This window comes from Conger conger, chromosome 3 (assembly GCF_963514075.1).
Source record: "Conger conger chromosome 3, fConCon1.1, whole genome shotgun sequence".
In the NCBI taxonomy this organism is placed as follows: domain Eukaryota; kingdom Metazoa; phylum Chordata; class Actinopteri; order Anguilliformes; family Congridae; genus Conger; species Conger conger.
Window position 1 is genome coordinate 36,676,955 of NC_083762.1, and position 19,484 is coordinate 36,696,438.

General features: G+C 40.7%; 2 protein-coding genes across 3 annotated transcripts; both read right to left on the reverse strand.

Annotated features, from left to right (window-relative positions):
• Positions 1 to 1,334: 1,334 nt before the first annotated feature.
• catip (ciliogenesis associated TTC17 interacting protein) lies at positions 1,335 to 10,238 on the reverse strand. Of its 2 annotated transcripts, none has more exons than XM_061233395.1 (10): positions 9,887 to 10,238; positions 9,471 to 9,546; positions 8,683 to 8,868; positions 8,486 to 8,541; positions 8,062 to 8,148; positions 3,751 to 3,918; positions 2,883 to 3,007; positions 2,141 to 2,217; positions 1,918 to 2,006; positions 1,335 to 1,764 (listed from the first exon to the last, which is right to left on the reverse strand). In XM_061233395.1, the coding sequence occupies exons 1-10, from the start codon at positions 9,899 to 9,901 to the stop codon at positions 1,585 to 1,587; spliced, it is 1,059 nt and encodes a 352-aa protein (XP_061089379.1). In that variant the 5' UTR covers positions 9,902 to 10,238; the 3' UTR covers positions 1,335 to 1,584. The 2 variants fall into 2 exon arrangements, with proteins under 2 accessions (XP_061089379.1, XP_061089380.1); XM_061233396.1 differs by having other exon boundaries at positions 9,471 to 9,599.
• A 99-nt stretch (positions 10,239 to 10,337) lies between these two features.
• pnkd (PNKD metallo-beta-lactamase domain containing) lies at positions 10,338 to 18,455 on the reverse strand. The gene is made up of 9 exons (XM_061233394.1): positions 18,295 to 18,455; positions 17,543 to 17,658; positions 17,347 to 17,459; positions 16,650 to 16,708; positions 15,428 to 15,520; positions 15,111 to 15,274; positions 13,431 to 13,517; positions 13,056 to 13,171; positions 10,338 to 11,372 (listed from the first exon to the last, which is right to left on the reverse strand). Exons 1-9 carry the CDS (start codon positions 18,453 to 18,455, stop codon positions 11,199 to 11,201), a joined length of 1,083 nt encoding a protein of 360 aa, XP_061089378.1. The 3' UTR covers positions 10,338 to 11,198.
• Positions 18,456 to 19,484: the final 1,029 nt, after the last annotated feature.

The window sequence follows — 19,484 nt, forward strand, 5'->3', positions numbered from 1 at the left end:
TATTTTCTGTGAAATCATGTTCCCAGCAATTGTTGCTGTGTGTCAGGTGTGGGGTGTCCATACATTGCTGTGGACTGTCAATTCTCGAGCAGCTCATTTATAGACCCATATACCCAGGAATAAACCCAAAACTAGAAATACTTGCAATTTTACAATGAAATTAAAGTAAAATCAACTTTATCTGTGTTGCGCATTTCACACGATATTTGTCAGTACATGCTTTCGAGCAGTATTTCTCAACCAGCAACTGATTTCATTAATCAAGGGCATTTGTGGTGGTATGATTGGTTCAGTTATTAAATTAGATTATTAAAGATATGGGTCTATATCGTAAATGTATACCCCCTTTCATTTGGTAACAATTTATAGTTTTGGAGTTATGAGTTATGCAAATGAGCTGGGTGGCAACTGACAGTCTATAGCAATGTATGGCCGCCCCACACCTGACACACAGCAACAATTGCTGGGAACATTATTTCACAGAACATACTGTAGAATATTAAATATACCATTTAAACAATGGTAATTCTGTGAGAAAGTGCAGAAAACGCAGTGACTATGTTCTAATTGTTTAATGTTACTCTACAGCTTTTATTTGAATGAAAAATCGCAGGAAGTTTAAACCACAAGTTCTGTACAGGAAGTCTAATTGTTGCTAGCTTCACAAGCTTGAGATGACAACCTGAGCTGCAAAGTACTATGGGAAATAAAGTTTTCCCATGACGTATATGACGTGTCACACAATGAAGGCGACGCCCACAACTAAGGAAATCCCTTGTGCTCCACAGAGTTATTATTAGCAGTTGGTGGATTTACAAGATTTTGAAAAAGCCAAAAAGTCGTTGTGTGGTGGGCTCTATAACAAGGGCAAGAACCCAGATCTGAAGTTTTATGTGCTCCCGTGCAAAAGAAACAAGCCAATGAGGAGAAAAAAAAGAGAATCTGTGGGACAATGAACATTAAACTTTAAATCAGGGTTCTTGGCTTTGTTAATTGTACAGCCTACCATACATTTTTATAATCTTCATAATCCTGACTGCTAATACTCCTGAAATGTAGAGCACAGCTGCATGTCATCTTCCCACACTAAAGGTTTTGTCTCAAACTTAGCTATCGTATCCTTGTCATCAAAAAGGCATTTGGGCAATGGAGGCCTAAGCTATCTAGTACTCTATGAGGTTATGTAACATCTTTTAGTTTTAGTTCATATGAGTGTATGAAGTTAATCAATCCAACGGAAATTCATGATTATGATTGTAATACTAGCAAGAGCATGACACAACTGCAAACCTGAATATAGAACCTTTACTTTAGTCTCCAGAACACATAGAATGGAATTTCTTCACATAGATGTTTTCATTTCTTGGTTTTTAATTTTTCACATTTTATTTCTCCTTTATTTAACCAGGTGAGTACCAATGAGATGGTTATCTCTTTTACAAGGGAGCCCTGGTCAAGGGAGGAGCAAGCAGAGACTACAACATAAAATTCAAAACAATACGAAAGCACAACACAATTTACACATTTATACAATCTCAAGTAAAACAGATCTCAGTTTTTAATGTCTGAAGTAAACTTTTAAAATCAGGACTTTAATGTGCTTTCTGGATTGCTCTGTGAGGCAAATGGAGCAAAGTATTCTGCGGCGAAGGAAAAGACATCGTCAGGCTTCCCGAGCAGCAGGAACTGGAGGAAATCGGCCATTAGAGCTTTCAGCTCTGGATGCTGTCTGACGTATGTGGTATAATCAGCTTTCAGTGCCTCCTGAATCATAAAACAAATTATGGCAGTCTCAACACACAATTTAAATTCATCACAGTCATTCAAAGAAAACATTCTGCATGTGTACAAATCATGTGTCAACAATTAAGCTTTCATCAAAACAAAACAAAACCAGCGTTTTGACACTTATTTTACCTTTCTGTCCAGAAATTTAGAGCACAGCTGCATGTCTTCTTCCCACACTAAAGGTTTCTTCTCAAACTCAGCTTTCTTATCCTTGTCATCTAAAAATGTTAGAGGCATTTGGGCAATGGAGGCCAAAGCTAGTGCTCTATGGGGTTATGTAACACCTTTTTAGTTTTAGTTCATATGAGCATATGAAGATAATCAATCCAATGGAAATTTAATGAAAACTTACCTCCCCCCATCTGAACAGGCAGCTGGATGAGTCTCATTGTCACTGGAGATCCAACTTGTACTCTGCTTGCTAGATGTCTAGAAGAAACTATACAGTTAAACATTGGTATACTCCTTAATATTCCAGACAAAAAACTAACTGTGCTTTTAGTAACAAATTGTTGGCCAACAACAATGCCAACAATGGCATTCAAATTAAAAGTGGCAGTGCCAAGGCTATTCGGCCTTTATGGTCACTGTTTTTAGTGTAAGTGAATTTAACTAGTTTTGGATCCGAATATTCTAGTAGGTTAGGATTAATTTGCAATATGTTCTTTCAATATGTGGTTTCCATTTTGAGACATTGTGAGATTTAAGCTGAACACATATTGGTACTGTACCCTATTTTCTATATATTTGATCTTATATATTTTTTCTTCTGCATTAGTGTGTCTGTACAAAAAAGCTTTTTTTTCCAAAGTAATATGTTACTGTGATTAAATAAATATTAAGTAATAGATGAAGAACTGTGGCAAGCCCTCCAATATGTTTGGTACAATCTACCAGCTGACTTTCTTATAAAACTGCAGGACAGCGTAACAGAACTGATGCAGTTTTAGCAAATATTGATTTGATTTAGTTTATTTATTGTCCACTGCTCTTTATAGAACATTTTTCAATATAAAATCTTTTTTTTTGGACATGTGCCAAAGACCTTTGCATAGGTACTTTAAGTGACCTTTCTGTTCAATTACTCTGCTTACCCATCTGAGAGGAAATAGCAGTGCCATACTGCAGGAACACCCTCGATGGAATCCACCATCCTCTTGATTCCAAAAACCTCCATGCACTCCTGTCCCACCATCTGCTGTTTCTGTCCCAGTCCCTCCTGATAATATGCACACAGGTCACTTAGCAAAATGGCACACATGTAGCATACAGGGCGGTGCCACAGTGCAGTGTATTTCAAGTTAACTGGGTGTGAATCCAGATAACAACAGGTCTGAATCTTGTGTGGGTTGCTGCTATTATACCCTTAAACAGCGACATACAGTATGTCTCCAGGACATATGAAGTTATACATACATGTAAAATCTCTAAAATTGTGAAAAAACTGTCATTTTTAATTACATTATAGAGTACATCGAGTCATTCACCAGTTTAGGTTTAAATCTTCTAGAATTCCTCACATTACCACAGTAGTTAGTCCCTCCAAACTAAGTGTCAGGTGCCCACAGCCTACCAGTCACCATTAATGACAGATATGCAAGGCCTCTCTCCTTACATCAAGTGTCCAGTAGTATTTTGTGGCCTGTAGAATATACAACCATCACTGGTAGATAAGATAATTGCACTTGAGTGCAGATACTTGAACTGAAGCACTACATCCAGACAGTGCTGTATAGTGCAGCAGTAACTCAAAATGCGCAATTTATGAACTGGGAGGCAAAAGAATGGCCCAGCACAAGTACATCTCATAGACATGTGACCTAGCAAATAATCATCAGCACTGAAAAACAACAGAGATCTGGTGTAGGAATAGTTTCATTCCCCCTTTAAAAAGTATTTGCCTGTGGTTTGTTCAAATATTACCCCAACTTGTATGACTGATATGAAGTGAGCAGCACTCACATAAGTAGAGACTGTAATCTTAGTCTCAGGGTCCAACGTGAGGAACACCATGTTTTCTGGAATCCTCTTCCGCTGAGCAAGAACTCGCAGGATGAGAAGATTGGAGGCCTCTGACACAAAGCCCTCAAGATAACTTATTGGAAATGTGAAGGTCTGTCTTTTCACAGCCTAAAATTGAGAAAAATAATAGTTTGTGAGCTGAGAATTAGAAGGTTCTAACTGAACTTTTTTTTATTATTATTAGTTGGTGTCATAAATATGTTGTTTATATGACATTAAAGGTACAATAGGTCATTTCGGACTCAGAACGGTCAAGAGAGGAATTGCAACAACAAACAACCTCAAACCACAACCCACAGTCTATGCATATAACGCGTAATATAAAGCGTTAGTATACAGTTCAGTGTTCTCGTGCACGTTTTGGAAAGCTGACAGTGACAAACGCGACACAGCCTGCCGTCCTTTCGTTGTGTTCTACTAGTTAGGAAATGTTCGCCGAAATCTTGACTTTGGTGTGCTACACAACACTATTTATAGTATTTGTCTTTTTTTAAGTTTTCACATTAGCTAACCAACTATATTGTGAGCAAGCAAGTTCTTTGGCTACGTAACTAGCTGGCTATATAACTAAGATATGATAGTCTACCACAAACGATGCACCTGTAACTTAGTTTGAGAGGTTTAGCTAAACACGGATGATTGAACTCGTAAAAAGATAAAAAAAAAAGATAAAATTGCAGTCCAGACAAGCGATCGCTGAAACGCTGCACAATACCAGTTCGCTATCAGTAACAACAAGGAAATTAGCTATTACTAGTTAGCTTCCAGAATTTACAAATATCCACCTGACACACAACGCTTGTGTCTAATTGCCTATATTTCATAAGTGGATATTTGTAAATTCATCAAGCTAACTATACCTAATTTGCTTGTTGCTACCGTTAACAAACTGGTATTGTTTTATAACTAGATATGCAGCCTTCGCTTGGATAATGAGCAAAAGATTTGCAGTGATCGCTTGTCTGGTATAATTTGGGCAACAACACGAAAAATCTGAATAAGCCCCAACGCCATTGGCTGTGGCAGTTAGAACCAATTTTCAACCAATGAGCTTGAATTGCTGTACAGCTGTACAATGTCTTGATACAGAGTCGCCGCCCGACAAATGTATTACATTACGTTACGTTATTGGCATTTGGCATATTGGCATTATCCAGAGCGACGTACAACAAAGTGCATACCCATAACCAGGGATAGGTTCGCTGAAAGACCCTAGAGGGAAGTACAATTTCAACTGCTACCTGTACAACAAAGATAAGGACGAGGGCCAATTTTTTTTTTTTTTTTTTTGAACAAAGAAACAAACAAACAGAGCAAAAGTGACCAAAGTTAACTAACACTGCTTACCTAGCCAACTAAAAATACCGATACACAAAGCAAGTCACAGAGACAACAATTAAGGTTCACAGGGAGGTAGGGAGGGATGGGGAGAGGTGCTGCTTGAAGAGGTGTGTCTTCAGCCTGCGCTTGAAGGTGGGGAGAGATTCTACAGTTCTGACCTCAACGGGGAGTTTGTTCCACCACCGTGGAGCCAGAACAGACAGTAGTCGTGAGCGTGAGGTGGAGGTTCGGAGAGGGGGAGGTGCCAAGTGGCCTGTGGAGGCTGAACAAAGAGGTCTGGCAGGGGTGTAGTGTCTGATGCTTAACTGCTTGGAAGGCTAGCACCAATGTTTCGAATTTGATGTGAGCCATGACAGGCAGCCAGTGGAGGGAAGTAAGCAGGGGGGTGACGTGTGAGTATTTGGGAAGGTTGAAGACCAGACCAGCTGCTGCATTCTGGATAAGTTGGAGGGGTCTGATGGCGGACGCTGGGAGGCCAGCCAAGAGGGAACCATCGCTTGGACCAGGAGCTGGGTCGAGTAGGGGGTGAGAAAGGGGCGGATTCTCCGTATGTTGTATAGGAAGAACCTGCAAGACCGGGTCACCGCCACAATGTTCTCGGAAAGGGACAGTCTGCTGTCCATCACCACGCCGAGGTTCCTTGAACTGGGTGATGGCGTGAGTGTGGTATCCCAGAGGGAAATGGAGAGATCCAGATGAGGAGAGGTATTAGCAGGGATGAATATCATTTCAGTCTTGCCTGGGTTGAGCTTTAGATGGTGGTTGTACATCCAGCTCTGGATGTCCCTCAGGCAAGCAGAGATACGGGCTGAAACCTGCGTATCAGACGGCGGGAACGAGACGAAGAGTTGGGTATTGTCCGCGTAGCAGTGGTAGGATAGCCCATGTGCAGTGATCACAGGGCCAAGGGAGCAAGTGTAAAGAGAAAAAAGAAGTGGGCCCAGGACTGAGCCCTGGGGAACTCCTGTGGCGAGGGGCCGAGGTGTTGATACCGAACCAGCCCAGGCAACCTGGAAGGAGCGACCAGAGAGGTAGGACTCAATCCAGTCCAGGGCTGTGCCACAGATGCCCATTGCTGACAGGGCAGACAGGAGGATGGAGTGATCCACAGTGTCGAAGGCAGCAGAGAGATCTAGAAGAATGAGGACAGAGGAGAGGGAGGCTGCTCGTGCGGCATGGAGTGACTCACTGACGGAGAGGAGCGCAGTCTCTGTCGAGTGGCCCGATCTGAAGCCAGACTGATGGGGGTCTAGCAGGTTGTTGTTAGAAAAGAAAGAAGAAAGTTGAATAGAAGCGGCTCGTTCTATAGTTTTAGAAAGGAAAGGAAGAAGAGATACCGGGCGGTAGTTCTGGATGATGGAGGGATCCAGAGTAGGCTTTTTTAGCAGCGGAGTGATGTGGGCCCTCTTGGAGGAAGCCGGAAAACAGCCGGAAGACAGGGAGGAGTTGACAAGGGAGGTGACAAATGGGAGAATGTCAGGTGTGATAGTTTGGAGAAGAGAAGAGGGGATAGGGTCAAGGGCACAGTGAGGGGGGCGGTGGTTGTAAAGGATCTGGGGATGACTGTGACCTTCTCATCGAAGAAATCAGCAAAGTCATCAGCAGCGAAGGAGGACTGAGGAGGAGGAGGCGGTGCGTTGAGGAGAGAGGAGAAAATAGAGAAAAGTATGCTTTGTATGTTTTGAAACCCGAATAAACACGGGGAATCAGTGAGCCTTTTTCAGTGATACGAAGTTTGGTATTGTAACAATGTTTTAACACAAAAAATCTTATTGTACCCTTAAATACATGTGTTAAGTTCTGTACAAAAATACTGTTTAAAAGTATGATTCTATTGTGAGCCTATCTCACTGCTGCAACATCCCCTGTCAGTTTGAAAGTCAAGAGTGCAAACAAGCAAGTGCATCCTCCGAGGTGTGTGTGGCCAGCCTCTGCTTATTTTTACTGTGAAATCCACTAGGTGAACTGTCCAGCTATTGTGCCAGAGCACTGCACTTCATGTGCAGCTGGTGTAGGCACCTGAGTGTGAAAGAAACAAGGCCACCAGTCCTTCCTCCCTCCCGAGGCTGGCCGATATGGGCAAAATCTTCTGTCCTGATATATTTTTGACCAAATACCTCAATATTGATATTGCGACAATATTTTGGGATTACTATTACTATTGGTGCTTTCACAAAATATTTACATAATGATATTTTTGATAAATAATCATAAGTAATGTGGATATAATAATTAACTTGGTAAAGGCAAATAATAGAACAGCTAGAACTGTCTGGTAAGTTCTGAACATTACATCAATTTACTGTAATGCAGCCTTTAAAACCAGGAAAAGACAACACTTATGCCATATCACGATATTACGACATACAAAATCTAAGACGATGTCTAGTTTCATATCACAATATCAAATATTGCCAAGCCCTAATGATCAGGATTTCATTCCGGGACTTGAGAGCATGTCATTGCATCAAATATTATTATTTTAACTGGATGTGCCACTTCAGAGGCAAGAAAGACAAAGACTTTCAAAAAATGTTTAAAAGGGAATAGTACAACAGTACATTCACACTACATAATCTAAAATCATTGTACAAATTAATATTTCCTTCATTGTGCAAAGCAACTTCACAAATTTAAATACGATACCGATACCTTGCACCTCTTAAATTCATGAGAGCCTTATTTGCAAATGAGTACCCACTGGCACAAAAGTAAGCTGTTTCCCTCATAAGAGTGATATTAAAATGTTTTTGCATACTCTCTTTATCGTAAAAGCTTTACTTTCATTTTGATTTAGGATCTCTGAAATTGTCCCAGTATCTCTATATCAGTATTAAAATGCTATTTGAAGTGTCTGACTTTAATATGCTGACTATTTCAAAATTGCAGTAGTGAAAAAACTCCTCTAACCTCTCTCTCAGTCACAACTTTATTCAAGAGCAGCTGATCACCACGTCTGACCATCTGAGATTTTCTGTCCAAAAGATGGTCTTGAAGCTGAAATGACAGTGATAGTCATCCAATGCACAAGCATTTGCATTGTTTGAGGATGCACAATGAAGTACATATCCATATATATGATCATCGTAAATATCCATGAATGAACTGGTTTGCAAGCTGTCATTTTTCCTATATCACAGTATGATTATATTAAAACTGAGTGTGTTAAATTAACATGCCACTAGGTGGTAGTATAGAGCTTTTAATAAATAGCTCCATTCACAGCTCATTAGAACGGTACACCATTATCAAGTTTTCTTTAGATTTGTCAGAAAAAAAGATGGGTGTGCTAATACAAGAAAGGATAGTTAGCATAGAATAGTAGGAGAAGTACCGTAACATATTCATGGTGGCTCTGCTCTAAGGTCTCGAGTTTCGTAGATATGTAAGCTGTTGATGAATGAAAAAGTTGTCAAACGAAAAGCATCTTGGTGTCATGTGAGAAAATATGACAATAGAACAAAAATGGTACTGTTTGTGAAGTTCCAGTTAAAACATTAATTCTCATTTAAACTGCTCAATTGTATCTACCAGTGAATGAGGTTCCACAGGGTATGTTATCAATGGAGCCATGGCTGTTCGCATGCACATGGTAGCATGGCTGGTTGTCATAGTTTGCATTTTGGACAGTGATAGTGAACTCTCCCAGCTCTCTCCCAGTGTCTGAGACAGTCGTTAAAGAGTCCGCAAACAGGCAATGCTCAAGTTCTTTCAAATCTGAAAAATAAAATAAAAAGAGGTGGTGAAGGCAGACGCAGAAATTTCCCAAAGAAGTGTCGCTAATTAACTGAATTCACCCTACATTAAGCTTATGCAACCTAATAATCATTTTATTTTTGAGATTTATGAAAAAAGTATGAATAATTATAAAATAAAATAATATATTTATATCATAATAATAATAATAATAATAATAATAATAATAATAATAATAATAATAATAAACTATGAATAATCGGCAATTCATAAAAAGGTAAATCTCTCAGTTCTACAGCCGTTTTAGTTAGAACATTTTCGGACCATATCAAGAAATCTATTAAAACGTAACCAAAAGAAAAAAAGATCCTTACTCACTGAATCAAACCTACAGTGTCATTTTAAAACGGTATAGTATGCCTAGTGAATGCTTTTTTAAAATAATCAACACCAGATGGTGCACTCGCCGTGTGATGAAGTGGTGTAAATATTTCCAAAATCTATTTGCCGCGTCACAAAACCAAATGCTGTTAAAATCAATAATTTGGGCATTTGTGTAGGCTACTGCAAGTTCTCTTCGACTTCCATTTGATTTCCCAATAGCTACTGTCGGAAGCACTTACCAATGCTGGCCAGAAATTCTAAAGCTTCTCTGGAAGCTTTCAGTCCTTCAACGTCCTGAGCGGAGTTTTCCATACCCTACAGTTCAGTTGATACATGACGCTGGGTAAAATTTATTAGCCAGGCTATTGCTGAGGAAAACATAATTATCAATTTGACAATAGAGCGTAGTTTCGTTTTGTGTCAGAAGTCGCATCAGGTACAATTTAAGGCTGTATTACTTTTAACTGATCTATCATTATTCACAAAAAGTGCAAAATAATTGTACGTGCTATGGATACGAATGGCCTGCCTTTACCATTATTTGCTTACCATGTTGGTACTAGCCTATTAAGCAAAGTGATCTAATCCACAGTTCATTTTTTTAAAAGAAAGATACAAATAATGATATGAAAAAAATGCTCAGAGCTAGGCTTACCGTGCAGGGGTCCATGGATTATTGTAGACAGCAAACAATACAGCCTACTTTTTATAGTAGGATCTAAGATGTTCAGCGCAGACTGAGGGGTTTCCCTGGCAACTACCCTAAACAAGTGGACGTAGGTACCGTAAACTACGTATATACACGCACTAGTGTTTCAAATACAAAGGAAGCCTTACATTTACAGGAAGGAATTTACCACCCATGAACTCCAGCCAGATGATTTAACCAATTAGTTATACCTCCTGAATCAGGGTAATTGGCAAATCCAGGCAATTTATGAACCTGGATTTTTCATTCCCGAATAAGGTTTAGACAAGAGTAGAAACAATTATTTACATTCTCTACCAAAGTAAAATGTAGTCAGCCAGCACTAGAGGATATACAGCTCTGTGAAGCTGATTCGCGATCCCACAGTTCTTCAGTTAATTTGTAGCAAATGCATGTGAACAACTATAAATCATACTTTAATATTTTTAACAAAACTGCCATCTAATTATTTCAGTACCATCACAACAGTGTTCTTCACAAGATATATAAATAAGAATATAATGGCAAATAAACTGAATGCACATAACATTTCTTGTTAGCAACATACACATATAGCATATTTGGTAAAACGTGTTAAAACATTTTTAATAAAACTTCATAGTAGTGCGTTTAGCCAGTCTTCTGAACTCTTATGATTAGCCTTTGTAATCAGTGTACATGTAATTATAGGTTACAGTAAGTTATAAAAGGATTCACACCAGTAGTTAATGTTACTGAGGTTCTCAATGATCAATCGTATAAAAAATTCCAGAAAAATCTAAGTAGCTATTCATAATTTATCTATAAACCATAATTTTGTTCATCAAGCATAATATAAACCTTGAAAAAAATTTAATCAATTAATCTGATATTGAACAGCTCCCTGTGTTTACCTTTTACCACCTTAAATTACTTAAAGTAGATTCACATCACTAAAATCCACTCACAAATGCCTTCTGCCAGTAGATCAGTACTCTGTAGTCAGAAATCCAGCTATCTGACAAGCCACATGATTCACATGAGCTTATTTGTACCCGTTTGATTTTCCCAAAAGTCAATAAGTACCAGAGGGATTTGTGCAAACTGACACTTCTCAGTGAGGACAGCTCCCCTTACATTCAGTGAGTAACCTTGTTTCAAAGTTATCCCAGCATAACCACGCCCTGGAAATAGTTTGGCTATCTACTGTACAGCAGGCCAGAAACATCCTTCGTGTCTAGTTTGTAGTGGTCGTCATCATTTGTTCCCATATTGGGCTGTGTTGGGTGTGACTGGATCACTATCTGCCCTTGTAGACATCCTTCCGTCGGCGTAGCTCGCCCAGGACCCGAGCCCGGAAGAGTGTCCAGTCTTCGCTGGGTTCCTGCTGGAGGCCCAGGGCCTGCTGCAGCTCAGGAGAGTGACTGCGCAGGAACGGGTTGTACTCCTTCTCTTCCTTAATAGTGGAGGGGCTCTGGGAACAAACAAGGAACCAAAAACGAATGAAACCTGAATGGCGGAGAGTTGCAATATGTTCTTGTAAAAATAGCCATTATCATAAAGATGAAATTAACTGAATCACTGAATAGTGGACTGCGAATTGAGATACCAATGACAGATTTGTTACCGAGCAGGAAAACTGTAAATGCTAAACCCACTAAGAGCAGCAAGTTTTTGTTCTCCCTCCTAGCCAGTCTCCCAGCTTGTGCCATCAAGCCCCTCCAGCTGGTCCAGAATGCAGCAGCCCGCCTGATCACCAGTCAGCCCAGGTCGGCTCATGTCACCCGACTCCTCATTGGCCTCCACTGGCTTCCTATTGCCGCACGCATCCGATTCAAGGCCCTAGTGTTCGCATTTCAGACTGCTAAGGGGACTGCCCCACCTTATATCCAATCCTTAATCACTCCCTACTCCCCAGCTAGACCACTCCGGTCTGCCAGCTCTGGTCGCCTTATGGTTCCCTCACTACGAGCACCTGGCGATCGAGCTGCACGTTCACGCCTGTTTTCTGTTCTGGTTCCGCAGTGGTTGATTGACTTGCCTACCACGGTCATTTCTACACAGACTAAAAACACACCTTTTCAAACTCTACCTTAGTCCTACCTCCTGATTCTCTCCCTCTCCCTCTCCCACTCTGCTGTCTTCCTGACTGAACAAAGCAAAAAGGGAAGGAGGGCACTGTGTCTCTTTTCCCTTAAAGAAAATGTCCTACTCAAAAACTATCCATGCAAATGGGAAAAAAGGCAGCCACTGTGAATCCAGTTCTCTGCATCTTGCTCAATGCCCTCTGATCCACATTTCATGGGACTCAGATCTGCTAAACTATTTTAAAAGACAAAGCTGAAAGGTACTGTGAGGAACATCTTGATTGTATTGATTGTATTGTATTTATTTGCAGGCCCCCTATAATATTCAACATTGATACACCGACTGTTGATGGGTTACTGAGACTTCCATTCAGAACAGAGTGAATGAGATGTCTGTGGAAACCGGCCCTGAGGGCAATGATAAGCTTCTCTGCAGCAAGGACGTGGGACACAGGAAGCATTCATAACTTCAGTTCAGCACTGAATGATGAGCAGGCTGACCGTGCCATGAAAGCAATAGCGCCAGTCCCCATTTTCTCCATTATTGAATTTTGTTACATGGAATTGTTTAGACAAAATGTAATAGAAGACGAAGGGAACCGGAAGAAACAGAAAACATATTTAAATGATCATTTCACTTACTTATTTAAGCAGAACGACAACGATCCAAAACACAAAAGCAAGTCCACATCTGAATGGCTGGAAACAAACTAAGGTTTTGGAGTGTGCTAGTCAAAGTCCTGACCTGAACCCAGTAGAGATGCTGTGACAGGACATGAATCAAGCAGCTCAAAAACCAACCAATTTGTCTGAATTAAAGCACTTCTTCAAAAGAGAGGGGGCTACAATTCCCCCGCATGGATGTAAGACTTCAGTTGACAGGTGTTTTATAACTTTTTGTTAGATAAATCAAATAATAGTTTAAAAAAATATGCTCTATTTACACTCAGGTTCCCCTTTGACTAAAATTATATTTTGTCTAAAGATCTTTCAGTTCAAACAACCATTCTGTGCAACAAATACAGAATATAGGAAATCAGAAAAGGGCACTGTAAATTAGCTATGCTTACTGTGCACAGTCTCTGGGCTCTCTGTTGCAGGACCCACTGAAATTTGTTCTCTCTCGCAGTGTTGATTGGCTCTACCTCAGCGGCAAACAGCAGGTTATCTTCAGCATACTCGTGACCTGGATTGGGGGGGGACAGAGTTTTTAAGTGTACAATCGATTAATTACTGCAATGTACTATGGGAACGCACAGCCACAGACATACAGAGACAGACATACGCTCGCTCGCACGCGCGCGCGCACACACGCACGCACGCACACACACACACACACACACACACACACACACACACACACACACACACACACACACACACACACACACACACACACACACACACACACACACACACACACACACACACACACACACACACACCAGGCCACAGGAGAGTGTCGTCGCTCAGGCAGCCGACCGTATCCAGTGATGACAGCATCATCGAGGCGCTGCCTTCAAACATTCTTCCTAAAGTAGAAAAGAGTGAGAGACGCATTACAATTCATAATCAACTGTGTTCGGCTTCGGTGACCTCCATTGCCATTCCATTTGCTAATTTGGCAGAAATTTAAAAGATGCTTTTCTCCAGCAAAACACTGAGTGCAAATGCTAAAACACTGAATTCATGTGAAAAAGCATGTGTACATATATTTGCACAAGGACACACACATTTCCCCTTTATTCACATTTGTCATTACTTCCATTCCTTTATTCATGTCCATGTTCATGTCCAACAGGAAGAAGCCTTGGTGACCTGTCGTCATGGAAAATATGCGAACAGTCCATGTGAACCAAGTGGAAAGTAACCCACAAATTCATTTTCCTTCTCTGGCTTGCAGATCTGGTTGCTGCACAATGTCCAATATCCATGAAGCATTAACAAAATCCTTTCTGTCTGAAAAGTGAACTGCCAGAGAGCAAACAATGAGTAGCAGCTGGCAGTTAGCCCAAGCGCTGGGCATACCATCTCTTTCAGTGAAAATCTGCACCCCGATTGATGCTCAACCTGACATGTCCGATGAACCAACAAAGAACAGCAAACAGACTGCCTTTTCATGCAGCCAACAATGAGATCCCAGTGAAAATATTCCAAAATTATTATGATGGCAGCATACAAACACATTATTCAGAATTCTGTATTCAGAATATGCCAGAATACATAAATAGGCACTTGAAAGAATAGAGGTGGAACATTCTGTTACTGTGTGATAAAATATTCTAGCCACTCAGTTATGTACAGTATGTACTGTACTATGAATTCTTAGCCTATTTGAAATACTTAAATCATGCATACATGTTGAAATCAGATTGTTAAGACAGCAGTATTTTTTTTATTTCTTATGCTTTGAAACTTCTACTCTACCCATTTCTATCAGACCCCACACACACACACACACACACACACACACACACACACACACACACACACACACACACACACACACACACACACACACACACACACACACACACACACACACACACAAGTAAACTTGTGACATACGTATGCTTGTAGCGTAGTGGTTAAGATACATGACTGGGAGCCACAAAGTCAGTGGTTCGAATCCCGGTCAAGCCACAAAAAATGATCTGCAAAGCCGTTTGGCCCTTGAGCAAGGCCCTTAACCCCAAATTGCTCCCCGGGCGCTGCACTGTGGCTGCCCACTGCTCCTAATAACTAGGGTCAAATGCAGAGGCCAAATTACCCCACGGGGTTCAATAAAAGGTATATTATTATTATTATTATTATTATTATTAAAAGTGAAGTGTGAACGCATCATTCATGTTCAATATTCCATGTCAACCCCAGGTTGTGTGTGTGAATGGGGTATAAGAGGACCCACCGGCTTTTAGGGCTTTTCACTTGCCAAAATATACATTCGAAATGTAAATCACTGTGTGAAAATCTGACTGCCATAGTACATGTAGGTTGATTGTACCGAAATGGATTACATACATGCAAATTACCTTACTAAAAGGCACAACAGCTGACATTACATTAAAACAGGTCTGGTCACCAAATCTGTGCCATCAATGCAGGGACATACTGCGATCACTCACCGCATCCAGACAAGAACACAAGGTCCCCTGAAAAGAGGCTGCAGGGCCCCCCAAGGGCCCGCATGTCCAGCAGGTAGATCATGTGCCCCACAGTGTGTCCAGGGGTGAAGAATGCCTTGAAGTGCAGCCGCCCCACATCTACGCAGTCTTTGTCCGAGAGAGGGCTGAATTCCACAAACAAAAAAAGGAAATCATATCTGGAAGCATGTGGCCTACAGTTCACCAATATGGGCTTTGTATCTGTCAGGCTTGTAAAAGCAGACGGAGGACAATGGAGTAGATGGCTAATGATGTTCACTCCTGGGAAATGGACTCACTGTGTAAGGCCTGGAATGTTGTCGACGGCACTTCCATATACTAGACAGGCACCATGGAGCCTGCGGAGAGCTTCATTTCCCCCACTGTGGTCCCTGGGGGGGGATAAAATGTGTATTATTTTCCCTTAAGTTATTTAATTTATGCTTTAATATGTGGGCAATTCCACTGCAACTCCAGGATAGTTGGAAGTGTTGTATAAACATAACACACTTAGTACAAAAGTTAATTATTTCTAGAAAAGTTGACTAAGGATGCAACTTAAACATATCTGAAGTAGAGGGTCAGATAAAATTTCCGAAATCTTCTTCCGGGCAGGTCTAAATGCGCCAGAAATGGCCACATTGAATATAGCATGGGTCATTTCTTACCTAATGTTATCAGTAAAGTGTCTATCTTTACACTATGAAAAATTCCTCTCAGATGACTCTCAGTTACAAATAAGACGACACTATAAGTATGTTTACTTTTGGAGATATGGCCACCCAAAATTGGTCCCTGGTCAAAAAAAGTACATGTTTAGGGCCAAATATCTCCAAAAGTAGATGCATGCATTTGTGAGTTGAGATATGAATTCTACATACAAAACTATCTCTAGATACAAATTTACAAATATTTACTGCTTTATAGTTATGAACCTTTAACTGGGGGCGGCACGGATGGTACAGTGGGTAGCACTGCCGTTTCACAGCAAGGAGGTCCTGGGTTCAAATCCCTGTCAACTGGGCCTCTCTGTGTGGAGTTTGCATGTTCTCCCCGTGTTTGCGTGGGTTTCCTCCGGGTACTCCGGTTTCCTCCCACAGTCCAAAGACATGCAGGTCAGGCTGATTGGAGTGTCTAAATTGCCCGTAGGTACGAGTGTGTGAGTGAATGGTGTGTGTGCCCTGCGATGGACTGGCGACCTGTCCAGGGTGTATTCCTGCCTTTCACCCAATGTATGCTGGGATAGGCTCCAGCCCCCCTGCGACCCTGTTCAGGATAAGCGGGTTAAGATAATGGATGGATGGATGGATGGATGGATGAACCTTTAACTGTCCCATTTTGTGCCCCTGTGAACAAAATGAGTTCTGAGGAATTCTATATATCTCATAATAATAACCAACATTGTCTAGAAAAAGAGGAAAAATGAAGAGGGTGTTGAGGTGCAACCTCCTGGAGTTGGCATGGAATGGCTCATTAGGAAACATAGAAAATTAGGTAAGCATTCCAAACTTCTCATCTCACCAGTGTTTGTGAGTACAGAGGATTGCTTCCAACGACACCCCTTCCTGCTTCAGGAATGCCTGCGCATAAATGTAAATCCAAATAGTTAATCAACCCTCAATGTCAGGCGATTTACAGTATTAAAACATGCTTCACAAGACAGCAAAACAGCTAGCTATACAAAGTCGCAAAATTGTTACTATGCATTACAAGGCATTCAGGAACTATAGTATAGCCCAGTAATAAAATTTCACAAATAAAATGTATATATATACTGAACAAAAGATTGAGACAAAAGCCTTTTAACATTACATTATTGATAATCCACATTCTATTATTTTTATTCAATGGAGTTATAACACCATATGGATCTCACGCTAAATTAAGTGGTTGTTCTAAAAACTGTTCATAGATATTACTAGGATTATGACAACAAAAAAACAACAAAGCGCTGCAAGCATAATAATTGCAGTAGGTTTGAAATGCAGTCAGAATTGTTAGCTAATACAAATAGAAAATACCAAGTTAACCTTTCGCTCACCACCAAGGAAATGGCTAACAAACAAATCTTCCCAAGCATAGACATATATACATATAGTCAAGGATTTGGTGCGTGCGTTCCTGACAAAGATGTATAATTCTAGAATCTAAAATTTGAACGTTAGCCAAGTTACTCACTAGCTAGCAAAATGTAAACTGTTGGGCTAATGTCTCCTACCTCCACCATTTGCGGGTCCGCAGGGTCAACAGCCACTGCCTGGCTTGATGCTGTATCAATCACGAGGTAGCTATAGTTGTCCGACAGTACTGGAATCGGTATTATCTTAATACCTGATAACAGAAGAGCAATTTAAACACGTACAATGTTTCTAAAATTTGAAACATTTTAACCAGTCATTAAAACACAAAGTTACCACTTATCTCCATGGGCTGCGCGCTTGAATGACCAGTGGGGAATCGCTGGCGAGCTTTTTTGACTTGCCTCTTGTAAAACATATAACCAAGTTTAGTCCGTGTGTACAGTGTGTACCTGAAAATAAAACGTATGTAAATAGCCTATGGTTCCGAGATCATCGATAGTATCACATGAAGAGGCATAATTTGGCTTGAAAACAACCACGATTCCACTAGCTGTCGTTAATGCTATTACGTCTTTACAGTAAACAACGATGTTTCTGTCCGAGGCTTGTACTACTAGCAAGATAGTGACCTTGCAGCAACGTTAGCTCAATGTTAACTATACCATACCATCGTAGTTGAAGTTTTTTTTTTTTTTTTTTGGCATGTTCGTTCAGCTAAGTTATAGCTAGCTATGTTTCCATAATTCTAGCGCTACAGCAAAGGCAGTAGAATAACGAAGTTGGCTGGCTAATGCTACCTTAGGTAGTCAAGCCAACCCAATAGTAAGTTAACGTTTCAAACCATTGCAGCAAGACCCTATGGCATGCATGGGTTTGTTACTATGAAATGTATTCATCAACACTAGTTCACGCTTGCAAAAAAACAAAAACATAATCATAAATAACTGAAAGTAACGTTAGCTTGCTAGCTAGACAGTTAGCTAAGCTGGCCATCCAGCCAAATGAATGACTGATATTGCGGAACAGAACACACACACAGCTAGCTAGGTGATGTTACAACGACTACCTATATCGACCTTACTTACGCGATACGAAAAAGTGGTTTCTCTGTTCGTGCCATAACCTTAATGAATAAACCCTTATTCCAGAAGCTCTTTCTGATCCCGCGACAACGAAGGTACCAGCACAAAACCCCACAAATTGAAGCCACACCAACAAAAAGCAACGACCAGTCAGGAAACGCCATGGTTGTAAGCGCCAGATAAATGACGTCCTACTTAATTATCATATCACGCCTCTTTTACAATTTGCAGCCGAGTTGACAGTAAAAAATGAAATGTGCGTCTCTCAAATCCAGCTGTTCAGTCTCCTTGGACCCGGAGATCAATTCTCGAGGCTCAAATTCTACCGCTGGCTACATCACGGCTGAGTCATTCGGGACACCACAGTGGCTGAAAGCACCCTGTTGACCGGGCAGCATATCAATATGCTGGAGCTCCGGGTGGTGCACCTTTTTTTGCCTCATCTGCAAGGTCAACATGACCCGGTGCAATCGGACAACACCACAGTGGTGGCCTTTATCAATCGCCTACATGAAAGGACCAGAGCGCTGCTATTGTGGGCCCAGGTTCATCTGCTCTCATCCCTGGAACCATGAACACAGCATCCAACATCCTCTCCAGGGGTGGGAGGGGAATGGAATGGAATGGAAACTAGATATAGTCTTTTTTGCGATATTGGCACATTTTGATCATCCAATATGCATTTATGCAAGCAAATAATAATATGACATATTAATAAGTGTTTGCTTTATTCATAGTGCCTTTTTAAAATAGCTGTTCTTGATTCTCAGTCTGCATTAAATCATTGTTATTGGTTACCAAAGCATGTCATAGCCTGACATGTACCCTTAACCCTGCATTGCTTCAGGGGAGGATTGTCTCCTGCTTAGTCGAATCAACTGTATGTCGCTCTGGATAAGAGAGTCTGCCAAATACCAATAATGTAATGTAATGTAATATAATGTAATGTAACATTACATATTGACAGAGATAGAGTGAGAAAAAGAGAGCTGTGGTTGTTCAAAGACAGTAAAACAGTTGCAATCGCTCATCCATTTAGCTACCCTTCTTATTAAAGTATGTTGTTCATCAAAACATTAGGACTGGTGTATAGAGAAAAGTAAGGAAAGAAAAATAATGGGTTAACTAATAAGTGAGGAAATCAGAAAATGAGTAAAAAATAAAAATGATAAATAAATATAGTATATTGCAGG